Consider the following 17,071-nt stretch of genomic DNA (forward strand, 5'->3'; position numbering starts at 1 on the left):
CATCTCAAACTGACAATGAGTTCACTGTACTCAAATAGCTTCCAGAGTCACCAGGTCTCGATCCAAAAGAGGATGTTTGGGATGTCGTGGAACAGATTGTTGAATTTATGCTGGCTTAAACAGACTACTTGCAAAGCGTACTTAATAAAGTGGCAGGTTTATAGTTGACATTTATAATAAGTAGTTTCTAATGGGTTTTTTTTCTTAATTATTTACAAATAATTAGATTAAACTAATATTTTCAAACCTTTTTACAAATAATGTGAAAATACTCCGATTGCATTTGCACATTTCAAATTGTTACATAATTATTTCAAATAATTCCATAATTTACGTATTTCTGTGACATATTTTTAACATTTTGTTAGCTGTTTATCAAAATTAGCTACACCTAGACCGTCTGCATGAATAAAAAAAACACATTAATACGCTGTAATCATCATTGTAATCATACCAGCCTTTTTATTTTTTCAAACTTCTGCTTCTACTTAAGCAAAGTATCTGTGTCGCTCACCCTAATGTTTACTATCTGTGACACTGTTTGGACTCGTGTCCATTTTTATCCAAATTCCTGTCATGTGACTCAGTGTAACATAAAGCCTATTCTGCATGTGCGGATGTAGCACGGCCTGCTGTGTATCCTGTGCCTACTTCATTTCCTGCCTTACTAATCTCTTTTCTTCCTGTGTCAGACGGGATGACAGACCAAGGGAACAGACTGTCATACATCCTCATCAACCCTCCTCCAGACACCAGACTGGAGCTCCATGATGTCGTGTGAGTATACGGCAGCACACTTTTAGTGCTATAAGTGAAACCAGCACTAAAAATGACAAATACTACTGTGGTCTATCTGTCCTCTGTCCCATCTCCAGGTACCTGATCAGGCCAGACCCCCTCTCCTTGGTACCTAATCAAGGGAGCAACAGGAAGTGCAGCACCGGGCTCTCAGAGAGCCACAGGTTCGATACGCAGGACAGCACCCATCTGTGAAGGACAATGAATGAATAAATAAATAAATAAAGACAGAGAGAGAGAGAGAGAGAGAGAGAGAGAGAGAGAGTAATGTACTGTCCAAACACTGCCCGAGAGTCAAACGACACAATCACGAAGAAGAAGCATAATTTATGAAGTGGTGAGATATGAGAGGATACAGCCAGATGGCACACAGCCCTCATATTTCCTCCACATTCAGTCTCAGCAAACCCAGAGGTGCCAGGCATGCATGGACCTTTTCTATAATAGGAATGTTTTATTTATGCACCTTCCTATTTTCAAAGCGGAGAGCTGCGGACACAGAAGTGCATTTAAAGAAAACCTTTACGTATTTATATCTGTGTACGTGCATGTTATGTACTGCATCATGTACTGTATGTATGTTTGTGAGTATGTATGGCTGCACCGTGTGAGTGAGTACGCGTGCGTATGCTTATGGATCGAAAGCAAGACACTGCCAATTTCAAACCCGGACAGCCAAAGGAAGCTGCTGCCAAATGAAAGTCAAGGGATGTGTTGTTATGTCCTTTCCCGTGTTGTCACACTTTTGTCGTTCGACGTATTTCAAGAAGACACCACAGTCTGCACCCCTCCCTCGTGAGATTTTCTGGGAGGGGGTTGGTTTGGGGTTTTCTTTTTGTTAACCTCTCGCTCACACACTCAGTTTACGCTCACCAGCAGCGGAGGAATCCAAAGAGCACCAGTCTCAATAATGGACAGCAAGCTTATATCATCAGTGCAGGGCATTCGGTCACACTGTTGTCTGAGTTTCTCATAGTTTTTTAAATATACATATGCGAGTCCTCTCTGAACAAATCTGACCCACATTTGTTGTTTTTCTTCCCGAAACCTCCCTCTGCTTGTGTCAGTGTCAGTGTGAGCCGTCCTGCTGCCAGCTTGCTTTTGCTGACACGCACGTTAGAGAGGCAGGGGACGGACAGAATAAAAGGTACAGAGACTCCAGTGTCATGCCATCCAGTTTACGACGAGCCCTGCAAGAAATACGACCTTTGTGAAGCCTATAAACATCAATTTGAGAGACTGTCCGTTTTGAAGCTAAATTATAAGCCTCACAATATATATTTTTTTGTTGCTATATTTATTGCACGCTGCTATAAATATCCACCTTCACAAGACATTTCTTTAGGTTTTAAACCTATTGTGCAATTTGGTTTCCGAAGAAGAGTATTCCTCTCAAAACAAGTGAACGGCGTGCTGTTCAGATCACTCTCCACACCCGAGGTTCATTTTTTTCCTCTTTTGAAGAGTAAATCATTTGTTACTGTGGACATTTATGCCGTTTGTTTATCAAGGATTTGCAAGCCTCTGTAAATCTTTTGCCAGACATTCAGAGTGCGCCGTTTCACACAGAAATGGCGCAATCATCTGCTGGGAATACAAATCCCTGCCAACACCACTGCTGTAGCTTCAGTGCCATTATAACAGGTGGAAATATGTATATATTAAAGGCATTCCATACAGCTTGTCATTGCTTTGTTGCTGTTTTTTTTATTGGTTTGTAATGCCAGACACGGAATCTAAGGGCTTAACACAGTTGATGAAAACTACTTGACATCAGTGCTTTCACATTATTTTCTTATCTAAATGAATCGTTTAATTGTCTGACAGTCTTTTGTGTGGTTTACTGAGCTCACATTCAGAAGCTATTTTTGCTGTGCTACATCAACACTGTGCATGAGTCACACTAAATGGCCCTAAATCATCTACTGTAATGTCACCGAGCTCACGTACAACTGCATAATACTGCTGCATGTGTTTTAGCAGTTGGTCTGCGCACCCATATGGCTTACATAAGTCTACCACGGCCCCTCGTGTCTGTGCTGTTAGTTAAGTTAATGTGGACAGTGTGTTTTTAACCAACGGTCATCTCACTGGGTGAGTTCCTTTCTTCTCATAACCACGAAGCCCTTTGTTTTCATTGCTTTGCACATGTTGTTCTTGTTGGGCTTTGGAAAAAAAGACTAACACGAATCACACTCCTCCTCATCCTCCTCCTCATCCAGCATGTTTTACACGTTATCACCATCATCATGTCTGGGTTCTTTTATTTGCCATTATATGTCTTTTCTTGCTCTTAAGTTTATTTTATCTTGGAAAAGCCTCAAAATAGGGCCCCTGTGCACATGCTTTACTTGTCATATTGAATGGATATTATGCAGGCATAGCGACAGAACAAACATGGGTGTGTCCAGGCTAAAGACTAAACAGTCAGCTGAGGCTGAATGAGAAAGCTTAAACTGTGCAAACTGAGGCAGAGGAAATGGAGCTTCAGCCAGTCAGCATGCTTAACACTGGAGACAACAGAGGACCCCCACCCAGTGAGAAAACTGTTGCAGGAAGTCAGATGAATCCACAGCTGAGGTAACAGCCCTAAACCTTTGTGCCACTTTGTAGGAGTCGCAGTAAACTGCTCCCTAACTGTAATAGAAAATGTGTTTAAAATGATGTCACAGGAGATGGAGCAAAAATGCAGCTAAGACAAAAAAATAGTATAACTGATGGATTGCATCTTGTGATTGTTTACATTTCTTTCTATGTATTTACAGACACAGGAAACGGTGACAAAAGAAGCATCCTGTTGTCCAACTGAGTGAGGGCACTACAGCATCTGTGTTCAGAAGTTTACATACATGAATATCTTGATATTTTTGTTTTTTAATGGTTTCTTTGAACTGTTTTTTTTCCACTGTGGGATGTAGTCCAGAAGCCTCCAAAACCAGTTTTGATGTGAATAGGATCAATGTTCTTCTGGGACACCCAAATGTGTTTACGTGTCAACAATCTAGCTGTTGGTTTGAGGTGACGTCGAAGAATTTTGAGGTAGTCCTCCTCTTTCATTATTCCATCCACCTTGAATGTTCCAGTGCTACCGGCAGCAAATGGCCCTCCATGGATCAGACTTGTTTACACACTACATTCCACAGATGCTCACTTGGATTTAGATCTGGGGAATTTGGATGCCACCCTATTAGAGCACTTCGCTCTCGCTCTGCAGGCTTACTTGTTGTTCCTAGAGTATTTAAAAGTAGAATGGGAGGGAGAGCCTTCAGTTTTCAGGCCCCTCTTCTGTGGAACCAGCTTCCAGTTTGGATTCGGGAGACAGACACTATCTCTACTTTTAAGATTAGGCTTAAAACTTTCCTTTTTGCTAAAGCATATAGTTAGGGCTGGACCAGGTGACCCTGAATCCTCCCTTAGTTATGCTGCAATACACGTAGGCTGCCGGAGGATTCCCATGATGCATTGAGTTTTTCCTTTCCAGTCAGCTTTCTCACTCACTATGTATTAATAGACCTCTCTGCATTGAATCATATCTGTTATTAACCTCTGTCTGTCTTCCACAGCATGTCTTTATCCTGTCTTCCTTCTCTCACCCCAACCGGTCGCAGCAGATGGCCGCCCCTCCCTGAGCCTGGTTCTGCCGGAGGTTTCTTCCTGTTAAAAGGGAGTTTTTCCTTCCCACTGTCGCCAAAGTGCTTGCTCATAGGGGGTCATATGATTGTTGGGTTTTTCTCTGTATCTATGAAGCGCCTTGAGGCGACTTTTGTTGTGATTTGGCGCTATATAAATAAAATTGAATTGAATTGAATTGAAGTCAGCTTCTCAAAGTCATTATTGTGCTCCTTTTTATGGTCCAGTTGTGCCCATTGTTGGGACGGGTCAGCACGGGCTACATGGACACTGGTCTGTGCTATGTAGCCCTATACACGACAAACTACGATACACTATGTATTCTGACATCTCCAGAACCACCATTAACTTTTACAGAAATTTGCTACGTTAGCTTATCTCTAGAATTGGACCAAATGGGTCAGCCTTCACTCTCCGTGTTTATCAGTGAACCCTGGCTCCCCATTGTCCCTTCCTTGGACCACTTTTGATAGATACTGACCTCTGTGGACTGGGAACACCCCACAGGAGCTTCAGGTTTGAAGATGCTCTGACAAACAGCCCATTTTCCCTGCTTGTGACACATCAATTTTGAGAACAAAGTTCATTTGCCCCCTAATAAATCCCGCCATGATGAACAAATACTGAGTGTTATTCACGCTACATTTTAGTGGTCATGTTATGCCTGATCATTGGATGTTCTCCTGTTATAGTCTGTACATACCAGGGAACAAACAGGCCCCACCTCCACCACTAGCCCACTGTTCTGATATTTATCTGACTGTTCACTATTGACCGCCCCTGATGCTCCACTTTCTTTCTTTCTCTGTCAGACGCCACTGACCTTTGTTGCATAAAACAGTACACCCAGCAGGAGGTCTCCCTGGTGAATACAGTGGGTCTCAACCTGCTGATTAACAAAGCAGGGGTTCTGACCAAAGGCCCCCTGCAGGGTGGCAGGCTAGAGAACATGCAGACTAAAGTCCACAATAATGTTGAGCATCAAAATAAAGACTGAGGAGGATAAAATACTATATCTAAAGCTGTCTTGTATTTTTTAAATTAGAAAAAGCAGACTTTAACTCTTGCTCCTTCTGGTCCTCATCATTAGATTGCATTTCCCCTTTAGAAGAAGCTCTAAAATCGCATGCATCATCATCCCTACCATTTCTTTTTGCAGCATAAAGGTAAGTGATCTGCCACCCAAAAGCTTGATCTTACTAACATGTAACCTCTGCACTGACATTTTTGTACCAGCCTTCTCCAGCCTTTTCAGTGTCGCAACCTGGCAGTTCCATGTGTGGAGAAGAGGAGATCAAGTTTCCAGTTACATCTTGTATAAAGGACGCAATAAAATAATGTAGAGGGACAAGAGTGGTCTCAGAATATGATCATTTTATTAATTAAGGACAATTACCAAGCAATTATGTTCAGCATTTATACAAACAATGGTTGCGTGTATGCGTCATCATTGCATGGAAAACAAGCTGTTGCAGGAGTCACTGTACAAAACTTAAAGACTTAAAGAAACAGTCAGATAAACTAAAACTGTATAATTTTTTATAAAACAGTTGTTGCAAAGCCATTAAATTCAGAATGATCACGTATGAAAAAAGTCCAGGTCAGATGAGTGAAAGTGTGTGTTCTAATGATTATACCGGCAGTGAATGACAGAAAAGCAGAACTCAAATCATCTGTGACACTCGCATGAGGTTGTTTGTGTTTTTCTGAACTAGAAGTGAAAATAATTGTGTTCCAGTGTGAGGAACCACTAAGGGGGATATTGATGTTCATGACAGTAGGCAGGAGATGCTTAGTGTGACAGCCTGCCTGGCTGAGAAGTATAATGGAGCCTTGCTGCATAATTATTGCAACTGCGTCCCCTTGTTCACTCTAAAGAGCCTCTTTTGGCTTCGTAACCTGCAGTCAATCACTAAATGAACCCAAGTGAAATAAACCAATTACTGCTGTCATCACTCAGCTTGTGTCGTGCTCATTTTACCAACAATCATGCACTGACATAATTTGCTTAGTCATTTGATTCACACTTGGGTCATATAATGAATTTCAATTCTACTGATGTCCTTTCTAAGGTCCTCACTAATCACCACGTCGCGCTGTTCCACACAGCCACCTTGGCGGGGCAGATTTTAAGAGGTTTGGGGTTGTTTCCGTTGATGTTAGCACCAGGGCAGAAGAAGGGGTACAACTTCTGAGTGAAGAAGTCATTGAAAGTGTAGATGGGTGTCATATTGACAGGGTTGGAGAAGATGACCTCTCCAGAGTCGTAGTCCAGCTGCACCCTTACTCGAGTTAGCTCCCCCTCCAGATGCAGCGGAGTGCTGGGCCTCGTCATGGCTGAGTACTCCCCCTCAAAGTATGAGATCATCCAAAAGCCACCCTTGGGACAGCCCGAGATGCGGCCCTTCCTGTCAATGGACTCTTTGACCACCCCGAGCATCCACTCCACTTTGTCGCCCACCTCTACCTCCCAGGCGTGACGGCCTGATGTAAAACCCTCTGAGCCCAGAACAAACACAAAATGACCAAACCGTTCAGGATTGTCTGGGAGTTGCTGCAGGGATCCGCTGTTGGCCACACTGGTCAAATCCGAGGTGAGGGATAACCAGGAGTAAGCAGTGTTAGGATCCAAGGTGATGGGTGCTAAAAGATTACACATAGTCGGTGATTAAGAAGAAGAAAGAAATTCGAGATACGTTGAACTGTTTAAATGCAAAGATCTCTAAAAAAAAAAAAAAAAAAAAATCTTCCTTGGTGATGTATACAAGAATGTGTCGCAGAGTCACGTGAGTTCTTACTGTACTGAACCAGATCCACCATTTTCTCCCACACGTGGTACTTGAGGGAACTGACATGCTTGGCCACATTTATAAGAGCACCTGAGACTTTTTCTGGATTCTTGGGTGGGATCTGTGCTCTGTGAGAGGTAAAAGAAACACGAAAAGAAAGTAGTGCTGAATCACTGGCGTTGAAGCTGGCATGACGCTGCCAAATACTTTTTTAAACCTCCTACCTTTTCTTTGTGTTTGTATAATTCTGAAATAAGGAAAGAAAGAGTTATAAGCAGTGTGTTTCGTGGCATGGATGTGATGCGGAAAACCGTTAAAATCTGCTCACCTGAAGGAAATTAACATCATTGGATGCAATCTCGTTCTCAATGGCAATGACAGCATGGGAGAAGGTGAGGATATCTCTGGCGATGCTGTCAGACTTCTTCTTCACTAGTTCTTTCTTCTCCTTATCGTCTTTCTGCAGAGTGGCCAGCCGTTCCTCCTCCTCCCTCCGGAGAAACTCCCGCAGCTCCTCAAACTCCTCTTTTATCTGCTTTTCTGTGGCCTGAGTCTGGTTCTACACATGGGAATATGGATCAATGTAAAAATTCATTTCTAGTCTAATTTTCTTTCTTTATCCATACTTCCTCAAAAGGGACTTGAGGTGCAACCCACCAGCTCATACCAAAACATAATGTCCCAGAAGTGTTCTGTTGGATTTATGTTAGGCGAGAGTGAGGGTCAGTCAGTGGTATCAGTTCCTTCGTGTTGCCACTGCCTAGCCAATGGTGCCACTCCCTAAACATGATTGTTTCATCATGACATTCACACCAGTGGGCTGCTGGAGGTTATTTCGTAGGACTCTGGCAGTGCTCATCCTGTTCCTCTTTGCTCAAACGAGCAAATAGCAGTCCTGCTGACAGCTTAAGGACTTTCTACGGCTCTGTCCACCTCTCCTAGAATAACGTCCTCTCTCCTGGAATCTCCTTCACGCTACTGAGACTGCGCCGGGAGAGACAGCAAACCTGAAAATGGCACATTGATGTACCATCCTGGAGGATCCGGACTACCCTGTGCAATCTGCACAATCCGGGTATTGCCTCAAGCTACAAGTAGTGTCACTGACCCTAGACAAATGCAAAACTATTGAAAACCAGAAAAGAATGGAACAAATGTCAGTGGCCTCCACTTTTAAAACCATGTTTTTGGATGGTTGCCTCACAGTTGCCCATCTAGAGTACCTGTTGTTAATCTAATTAACACCAAGGCAACTGAAACTGACCATCAACCCTCTCTGATACTTAACTGACCAGATCAGTATCCTGGAAGTTTATCTGATTTGATGTTAGACATTAACTTTTTTGAGAAGTATATTTCACCTGCTCTGAGACATTAGCTGACATATTTACACACTTAACATTGCACTGCTCAACTTCAGTCACTGTTACGTCAACTTCAACGTCCTCTAGTGTTTCGTGGTATCTGAGTGTTTATTGATACCTTGATGTGCACAGTTGTGTCATCACACTCCTGCTTGGCTTCATAGAGGCAACGCAGGTTTTTCTTCAGAGGAATCAGCTCATTTTTCAGCTCTGCCTGAAGAGCGAGGATAAAGAGTCATATTTATCTTATTGTACATTGAACAATGTTAACAGTTTTCTCAGTTTGCAAAAGTATCACCTTCTTCAATTTGAAAGCAGTAAAGTGACATTTTCAAAGGAGGACTAAAAGGTCAAAGGTAGTTTGCTTAAATGGCAAATAGTTCAACTGTATTTATGTAGCTCCAATTAAGAATAGCAGGTGCTTATTTCATAAGGTGAAAACCGCACACTATACGAGAGAGAGCTCCAATTATTATGTGAACCTCTATAAGCAAGCGCTTGGTGATAGCAGGAAGGAAGAACTCCCTTTTAACTCCTTCCAGCATAACAAGGATCTGTGCGGAGTAGACATCTGCTAAAGCTGGATGTGGGTAACAGGAAAGGGAACAAAAGTACAATACCTTAAGATCCTGAGCACCTTCTTCTATGGGACACACTCGATGTCCAAGGTGCTTCTTGGAGGTGTGACACACACAGCACAGGACTTCAAAGTCATCCAGACAGAAGAGTTTGAGAACTTCCTCATGTGTACTGCACTTTAAATCCACTGTCACTGCTTGTTTCCCTGTATCACCAGCCCCAGTTCCCGCTGTGGCTCCCCTGCACCCGTGCTCCTTCAGGAAGGTTTCGGCCACATTCTTCAGAGCCAAGCTGACTGTGGGCTCAGTCAGCGAGCACTTCCTCCTGCAGACAGGACATTCACGCCTGGCCTTCTTCTTGTTCCAGAACTGCTGAAGACAGGGCCGACAGAAACTGTGGCTGCACTTGAGCACTACCGGGTCCTTGAAGATTTCACAGCATATAGGACAGGAGAGCTCATCTTCCAGCATGGAGCCTGACTGTGACGAAACAGCTCGAGGTCGCAGGGACGAATTTAGCTTAGAACTATGAAAGAAGGTAAGCTTTAAAGGCTGGGAGGAAGCGCGTGGGCGCAACGCCATGGTTCTTGATGTAGGGTGTGTGGGAGGGGGAGCTGCTGTCTGTAAGTACCCTGCAGGGAGTCCAGAGAGCAGTCTGGACACAGTTTATGAGCAACCAAGGTTATAGAGCAACAGGGACTTGAAGAACTTGTTTACCTCGCTTGTAGTAAATACAGGACATGTCACCACCCCTCATTTGTTAGCCTCAGGGAAGCTTAGGAAACTGGACACAGTCCAGCCTATTGAAAATTCTTCTATGTAGAAAAAAGGTCGTAATAGTGAACCAAAGTTAAACTTTAAGCTTTTACCAGGTAAGGTAACACTTACCTGGTAAAAGGTCTGTTGTTCAAACTAGAACAAAGACATTGTGTACTCGCAAACCTCGAATAAAAATAAGCTTGAAGTATAATAATAGCAAAACAAGTAATTTTGCTATTATTGTCATTCTTGGGACCCTCTGGAGCAGGTGATGTGGCGAGGAAGGCCAAATCCAAGCCAATTACGGATATAGTTTTTACTCAATTATTATGCATAACCCTATTTCTCTGTTCTTTTTATTTATGTGTTTACCTGTATTTACTATTACTGTCCTTATTATCATTATCTTTGTTATTATTAGTCATTCTTATCTAGTTATTTATGACATCTCTCCATCTATATCTCCTCTCAGTAATATCATTTTCTAGACTGAATAGAGCCTCATACATCTCCATGTCTGACATTCATAGTTACAGAGCACATCCTTGCATGTGCAGCGCGCACACACACACTCTTGTTACTCATTTCATTAAATACAATGTTTTTTTCCTCATTTGTACTGTCATTGTCTCATCTTCATGCTTCAAATTTAGTGTCATGTTTAACAAAATATTTATTGTTAATTGCAATTATATTTGACGTTTGGTCTCATAGACTTTCTTTGCACTTTTTAGTGAGACTTGGCCTTTCTGCAATGTTTGAACTGCAGTAACTCATCTGAAAATCCTATTAAAGAAATGCTGAAAAAGCCCCTTTATAAAGTGGCAGGAACATCGGCGGCTCTTCAGTTTGTCACCTCCCTCCATTGAGGCCTGTAAGTGACCTCGCTGAGCTTGACCAGCACTATCATGTTGACCCAGAGAGATCTTATTACCTGCTGACACCTAGTTCACTGTCTAGTTAAATGTCATTTATATTTCAAGAAGACACAGGAGTGAGAAGAAACATAAACACAGAAAGTGCTCTCAGGCACAGTTTCTCAGAATCTTGGAAAAGACTACGGGTTTGTTGCAGTTTTGTCTCTTTGTTTCACAATAGTGGCTCAAAGTGTTGAATAAACTCATCCAAATCAAGATTTTTCAGACCAGACGCCACGGGGCAGTTTGTTGTGCTAAGTTGATGAAAGAAGAAACAGAAGGACGGCTGCTGTGTGGATGTTATTGCATTATATTTGGACACTGACACCGGTGTAATACAAAGCCATCAAAATAATGTATTCTCCTTAGTTTTACAGTATTCTAGCATCATAACCCATTTAGGTATCCATGAACTCTGAAAGAATCAAACAAAACTACAAAATAGCTTCATACATTTGGATATACAGAAAAGGCTAAACACCCAGAGTTCTTTAAGACGTGTGTTTACCTAAACCAAGTAGTTGGCGCAACATTGCCGCTGTATTTTTTTCCTTTCAGTGAACACAAACGACTGCAGGAGATGAAACTCATTTGGTCCCATTCTGCTTCAAGTGTTCTCATTTTTCAATCGCACGCACCAGAACGCAGACTTCTAACAAAGTATATAAAATGTAAGAAATAAGAAGAAATGAAGGCAGATCTATTGTCTTTTCTTTTTTTAAACACAACTACTCCAACTCATCACTTCTTTCTTCTTCTGTAATACTGCTCTCCATAATAAACTGCAACACAAGTTTTCATTATTCGTCAGTTATGCAAACCTTGTTTTAAAATAGACATCACGTCACCTCATATAAAAAACACACCGGCTATAAAAAAATAACAAGTCAACACGATCCACAAGCTGGAGACCGCCGTTCTTCTCTTTCTCCTAGCACATACTTCAATGAAAGTAAATGAACACTGATTTTCTCAAACACTGTCAAATGTGTGAAAGACAGTCTGCACGGTTAACTTCATTACATCACGGAGTGTGTTAACGGTAAACAAACACCTCTGGTCTTTTTAGTCAGGAGCTACAATTTACTATGACTTCTCTCCGAGAACACTCCTTTTACCTTTACTTAAAAAGAAAAGAAAGAAAAACAAAGGAAAACCAGCAGAATTCATTATGAGGAGAGAAATGTAACAGCACATGCTTGTAAAACTGATCCATCACAGTAACATTTAGTGTTTCAGGACGACACTGTACTTCAGGGAGACCCATGCTTGTGCAATAACAGAGTCGCTCACCAGGTACAGTGTAATCCATGCTCACTTCCGTAGTTGGTTTACAGCGCGTGCAACACAGTGCAACAATCAAAAAAAAAAAAAAAGATCCATATCAATCCCCTCTGTGTCAGCCACTGTTTTGCCATTTCTCCCATTTTAGAAACCTGCCCTGTGTTTGGTCCACTGCCAGCAACTACAACAATGACATGCAGGTTCATGTGACGCAGTCGAAGGAAATGCTCGTTGGCGTGCTCGTATTTTCTGGGAACAGCTGGAAGACAAATAAAAGCACTTTGGAAGTCATCATAGTCACCTTCCTCTCTCATTTACTGGATTATCCTCATTTTTAAGGATGAGTCTCCCAAAAACAAACAAAAATTAACAGTACAAACTCAAAAAAATAGAAAGAGTGCGCAGTGGAATAAAAACAAACTCATGACGGTAGTGTTGTGGTTTTCTAGTAGTGCTCAATGTTGTGGGTGTAACAAGCACACACGCAAAGCAGGTCGTTCTGCTTCGGTTCTGTCGTTAAACCCGCCCGACCTTAGCGTCTCCGATGGCGCCCCACACATCGAAAACAAACTCATCGGGGAAGGCAAAGTCTCCCAGGGTTTCGTCTAAAGCCTCTGCAAACTCATCCGGGTTCTTTTTGTCTTTTCCCAGCTCCACCATGGTAGCCGCTGAGGGGAAGAAAAAAAACATAAGATCTTTTTTATCTCACATCACGCTAAGTGAGACACTCACAGAGCCATCGGGGACTCACACTCACCCAGCTCGCTGTCTCTGATGCCCATATAACTCTCGAGCAGGTCATCCACTTTCTCGATGGCCTTTTCCTCAAATGCAGAGGGCTAGAAGAACAGCAACGGGGCATTTTATTTAAACAGTACAACCACCAGTTATTAGTTCACAGGTCTTGCAGGCATGCTCACCAGCTCCTCCACAGTGGCAGGCCCTTTAGAGCGAAGACGAAGGGTTCCTCTGCCGGTCCCCAGCTGAACCCCTGAAGCCGACCTAGACCCACCAGATCTCTGGCTAATCATGTCTACAAAACAGAATTAAACCTTTTCAGAAATAATTAAAGATTTCTCCCTCTGCTGCGGCCATCTTCATCCTCTTTATTACTCTCTACTTATTACTCCCTGAGCTGGAAAACTGAAAACGTAGTTCGTTTACCACTCTAGGTTTCTGTTTAGGACATCTGATGTACTAATAAGGATGTTATTAGCACAATGAAATATATATTTGTAAGAGAGCAAGTGAAAAGGTGGGTCCAAGACGCAGACCTAGAATCCTGGCACAAAAACAAACCTGTACACCCTGTGGGGTTGCTCTACATTAGAAGTGTCAAGTCACTGTTCAAAATAACCTTTATTTACCTCATATTAGGCCTTGCCACAGCCAAAAACTTCAATCCTTTATCTAGAACTAGCTGTTTGACCTGCCCTCCCCCTCGCTTTAAGCCAGCTTTCTTCTGATTGGCTGCCCCTCATACGTAAAGGATGTCTCTTCCTCAGTGACATCCTACAGATCTAAGCGTACAAAAAATCCCTCAATGTGTTAAGAGCAGGCCGAAACCAGACTGTTTTTTGGGGGAAAATATGCTAATGTAATTTTTTAAAAACATTTTTATCCAAATTCCCACCATATAAAACTATATATCTATAAATGATAGGAAAAAAGGAAAGCCCTAACAGGTCCCTTCAAACTAGGTTTTCAAGCATCTTCTTCCAGCACCTACCAAAGGCTTTGAGAGGCTCCACCAGCTTGATGGTGAACTCCTTTCCTTTGGGAAGCTCCTTCAGCATCTTGGCCACTTCGTAGTGTCGACAGCCAATAAGGCGGTGGCCATTAATCGACTCTATCATATCCCCCACGTTGATGACCTGGATCTGGTGGATGATGCTGCCCTCACGGATCCTCTGAAAAACCATCAAAAAAAAAAAAAAATCCAATTCACTATTGAGCTCATCGCTTTCTCCCTACAGCAAGTAATTGATTCACTTTCATTCCAGGGTCACGCCTTTACCCGGTGGTGCTTGAGTCAATAAAAAAAACACTTTCTCCATCACTTAAACATTCCTCACCTTGATGAAAGCGTAGCCGGCTCCATTATCAGTGATCGTCAACCCCAGCGCGTCCTCCCCTTTGAACACCTCTATCTCCTTTCTCTGGCCTTTAATGTGGGCGAAAATAAAGTCCTCTAGCCCGATCTGACCTCCCAATAGTTTATCCATGTCCACCTTGTGAGTGTTCAGAGTGCAAAACATAACCTGTGAAGGAAGACAAACATCAGGTAAATTCTGCCACGAGCATATCTGGAGCAAATCTATAAATCCTCAAATCCATTAATGTCTGCAGGAAGGTTTACCTCTGACGGTGGTATCCCAAAAGCCTCGCCAATCTTGGCGTAAAGCTCCCGCACATTACTGAAGCCCTCGATGCGGCCTGTGGGGCTGCCGTGAGCGAGCTGGGTGTGGAAGATGAGGCGAGGCCGCATGCTGTTAGGTGGCGGCGGCAGGCCTTCGGAGGTGGCGCCTTCTCCCAGCCCGACGACCCCACCATCGATGCCTTCCATACCTGGCACATTGAGACCCGCGCGGATAGGCTCCGCTTCCTCGTTCTCGACCAGCGGGGACGCCTTCTTCCTTCTTCCCAATCCCAGTGGCATAGTAGTCCTATGAGGGGTTGCAGAGGGAGAGGAAGGGAGGATGGAGGCAGCTCTGGGGAGTTATGCTACAACTTTGACCAACATACACCTGCTCAGCTAAATCAGCTGCAGGTCTGCTGGATATGTATGTCACAGTAATAGTGTTGTCCTCTAGACCAGCTTGAGAGCCGTCTCAACCACGCACTGTATGGATTTAGGAATCCACACATCAGAGCAGCTCACATAGCTGGATCTGTCAAGTCCAGCAGCCTCCAGTGGAAGATTTTCAGCTGTAAAACAAGAGACAAAAAACTTTTTCATCTTTATACATGTACCATGGATTGTACATACGCAGTGGCATGCAAAAGTCTAGAGTCACAACTTATTTCTTTATTTTTTGTATCCAGGGAGCCAAAACTTCTTGTAATCTTGCACATTGGCTGTTTTTTTTTCATGTAATTTACAGTCAAGTCCTTGGTTCTGACTATTTTCAGGGGGCTTTGTTTTGTTTGTTTATTTCTTAGCCAATTAACAATAACTTGTGAATCATTTCAAGGATAAAAAAAGGCACAGAACTTTAGCAAAGAATCTGTTTAAAACAGTCTTGAGGCACTTTGTTAAACACTGCAGCAGCCTGTCACAGAAAACACAATTTGTTCCCATTTCTTTAGATACATCTATAAAGAAGATAACACAGTCTGACAGTTATAAAATAGTATCCTTGCACAAACAAGGTGATTCTCAAGGAGCTACACGCCAAATACTTGTCATGTCCTTAGAAAATAGGAAAAAATAAAAAATCCAGCAAATACCTGAAATGGGACCTAAAGACATGCTGAAGCTTCAATCGAGCCATCTACTGCTCAATGAAGCCTCATCAGAAATAGTCTCAGTGGAACAGTGGCTGTCAAGAAGCCATTCTTAATGAATGGAAACAGAGAGAAAAGTCTGGACTGAAATTCAATGGCATATTTGACATTTTTCGTTCAAATCATCATCGATAAGTATGGAGGCGTCCAGGAGAGAGGTACAACAGTGAATGTCTACGGGAGTTTAGGGCTGCAAACTGCTGATCTTGGCAAAGCGGATGGAATTCTGAATCCAGAAAATTACAATCAGAAAATTGCAATACAGTCTGGAGTGTCTAGCTGCTTTCATATTTCAGCATGACAGTGATCCCAAAAACACAGCAAAAGCAGAGGAACACTATCAGTCATGGCCTGGCCTCCCCAGACCTCAAACTTTAAGATTACTGAAGCAGGGATCATCTTGACAGCCAACATCGAAAGAGCCTGGAGAACTATTCCCACAGACTACTTAATGAAAATTACATGAAAGCCACACTTGCCTAAGAAAGTTTAGGCTGTGTTGAAGAATAAACGTAGTCATACAAAATACAGACATTCAAGCTAATTATACAAATTCTGTTTTGCCTTACATACTGTATTTCAATGGGTGTTTGCACATGTTTCAATAAATCACTGCACCCCTTCTCAATTTCCCAAACAAAATATAAAGAAACGAGGGTTGGCTTGAGACCTTCGCACAGTACTGTATAAGCTGTATAAATTGCTTCTTCTGAACACTGTCTACACATTATAGCTTGAACATTCATTACATTAGAAAACGCTAACGTTAGCTGCTAGCTCCAAGACGCAGTCAAACATCTTCCACTTGTAGCAACACAAATAACGAATAACAGTTAATACTCCAGTGGCCACTTAATCAGTTATCAGACAGTTCTCAGACAACTCATGAAACATGCAGCTGAATCTTTGACTGGCAATCCCCCATGTTAGTGAGTTACACCGTTACTCTTTCTCAAGATTGATTAGCTATCTAGCTAGCTGAATCAAGATCGCAGTAAACATGGAAGGCGAGTCATTCTTACCGGAGCACGAGTTTCAGCCAACTATCGTTAGCCTGCTAACGGTGCACTCGCAAATGACGTTACAGCTATACAGACAGTGTTTAATATTTCTTACTTCTGCGTAACGAACAGGCTAAATTGGCCTATTAAGGTTTAAGGGTACAGTGTATCTGTGTGTATGTGTGTCGGTATGCTGCTGTAGAGTTAGCTTAGTGCCAGCCCAACAGGGGTGGAACAGTGACGCATTCAAGGTTTCTCGTAAACACCAACTTTCCCCAGAGCGACTGCTTCATAGTCCAGATTTTAAAGTTTAATCAAGAAGAATAAGAACGACATGAGTGTAAAGCAATGTTTGGTTAAAATGTAGTAAAAAATCACATGGATATGTCTATTAGAGGTCTGCTATTTTGACATTTTTACAGGATCTTTGAGTCGAAGTTACAT

General features: G+C 42.5%; 3 protein-coding genes across 6 annotated transcripts in view; 1 reads left to right on the forward strand and 2 right to left on the reverse strand.

Annotated features, from left to right (window-relative positions):
* The window catches only part of LOC120738587 (potassium channel subfamily T member 2), a 42,438-nt gene extending 39,642 nt beyond the window's left edge, over nt 1-2,796 (forward strand). For both annotated transcript variants that reach the window (XM_040039902.1, XM_040039892.1), the window contains exons 29-30: nt 693-777; nt 876-2,796. In XM_040039902.1, the coding sequence (XP_039895836.1) occupies nt 693-777; nt 876-993 (203 nt within the window). In that variant the 3' untranslated portion in view covers nt 994-2,796. The remainder of the gene's footprint in view (nt 1-692; nt 778-875) is intronic.
* Nucleotides 2,797-6,135: 3,339 nt separating this feature from the next.
* Nucleotides 6,136-11,255, reverse strand: trim35-12 (tripartite motif containing 35-12). The gene is made up of 6 exons (XM_040040155.1): nt 9,202-11,255; nt 8,700-8,795; nt 7,546-7,776; nt 7,442-7,464; nt 7,227-7,345; nt 6,136-7,071 (listed from the first exon to the last, which is right to left on the reverse strand). Exons 1-6 carry the CDS (start codon nt 9,739-9,741, stop codon nt 6,512-6,514), a joined length of 1,569 nt encoding a protein of 522 aa, XP_039896089.1. The 5' UTR covers nt 9,742-11,255; the 3' UTR covers nt 6,136-6,511.
* Nucleotides 11,256-11,543: 288 nt separating this feature from the next.
* On the reverse strand, nt 11,544-16,868 carry gipc1 (GIPC PDZ domain containing family, member 1). Of its 3 annotated transcripts, none has more exons than XM_040040504.1 (7): nt 16,649-16,868; nt 14,479-15,047; nt 14,195-14,380; nt 13,849-14,029; nt 13,040-13,152; nt 12,877-12,958; nt 11,544-12,787 (listed from the first exon to the last, which is right to left on the reverse strand). In XM_040040504.1, exons 2-7 carry the CDS (start codon nt 14,776-14,778, stop codon nt 12,636-12,638), a joined length of 1,014 nt encoding a protein of 337 aa, XP_039896438.1. In that variant the 5' UTR covers nt 14,779-15,047; nt 16,649-16,868; the 3' UTR covers nt 11,544-12,635. The 3 variants fall into 3 exon arrangements, with proteins under 3 accessions (XP_039896438.1, XP_039896446.1, XP_039896456.1); XM_040040512.1 differs by lacking the exon at nt 16,649-16,868 and adding an exon at nt 16,039-16,049; XM_040040522.1 differs by lacking the exon at nt 16,649-16,868 and adding an exon at nt 16,039-16,043 and having other exon boundaries at nt 14,479-14,523.
* Between the last annotated feature and the right edge of the window lie 203 nt (nt 16,869-17,071).

Source organism: Simochromis diagramma, unplaced genomic scaffold (genome assembly GCF_900408965.1).
Source record: "Simochromis diagramma unplaced genomic scaffold, fSimDia1.1 OVJJ01000321.1, whole genome shotgun sequence".
NCBI classification, from domain to species: Eukaryota; Metazoa; Chordata; class Actinopteri; order Cichliformes; family Cichlidae; genus Simochromis; species Simochromis diagramma.

Excerpts from the sequence above, each read along its gene's own strand:
- gipc1 (XM_040040504.1), bottom strand. The coding sequence starts at position 14,778 with ATGCCACTGGGATTGGGAAGAAGGAAGAAGGCGTCCCCGCTGGTCGAG. Across the intron at positions 13,153-13,848 it reads GGAGCCTCTCAAAGCCTTTG|ACATGATTAGCCAGAGATCT; the intron begins GTAGGTGCTGGA and ends TCTGTTTTGTAG. Across the intron at positions 12,959-13,039 it reads CTGCCACTGTGGAGGAGCTG|CCCTCTGCATTTGAGGAAAA; the intron begins GTGAGCATGCCT and ends CTGTTCTTCTAG.
- trim35-12 (XM_040040155.1), bottom strand. The coding sequence starts at position 9,741 with ATGGCGTTGCGCCCACGCGCTTCCTCCCAGCCTTTAAAGCTTACCTTC. Across the intron at positions 8,796-9,201 it reads AAGGTGCTCAGGATCTTAAG|GCAGAGCTGAAAAATGAGCT; the intron begins GTATTGTACTTT and ends CTCGCTCTTCAG. Across the intron at positions 7,465-7,545 it reads ATGATGTTAATTTCCTTCAG|AATTATACAAACACAAAGAA; the intron begins GTGAGCAGATTT and ends TCCTTATTTCAG.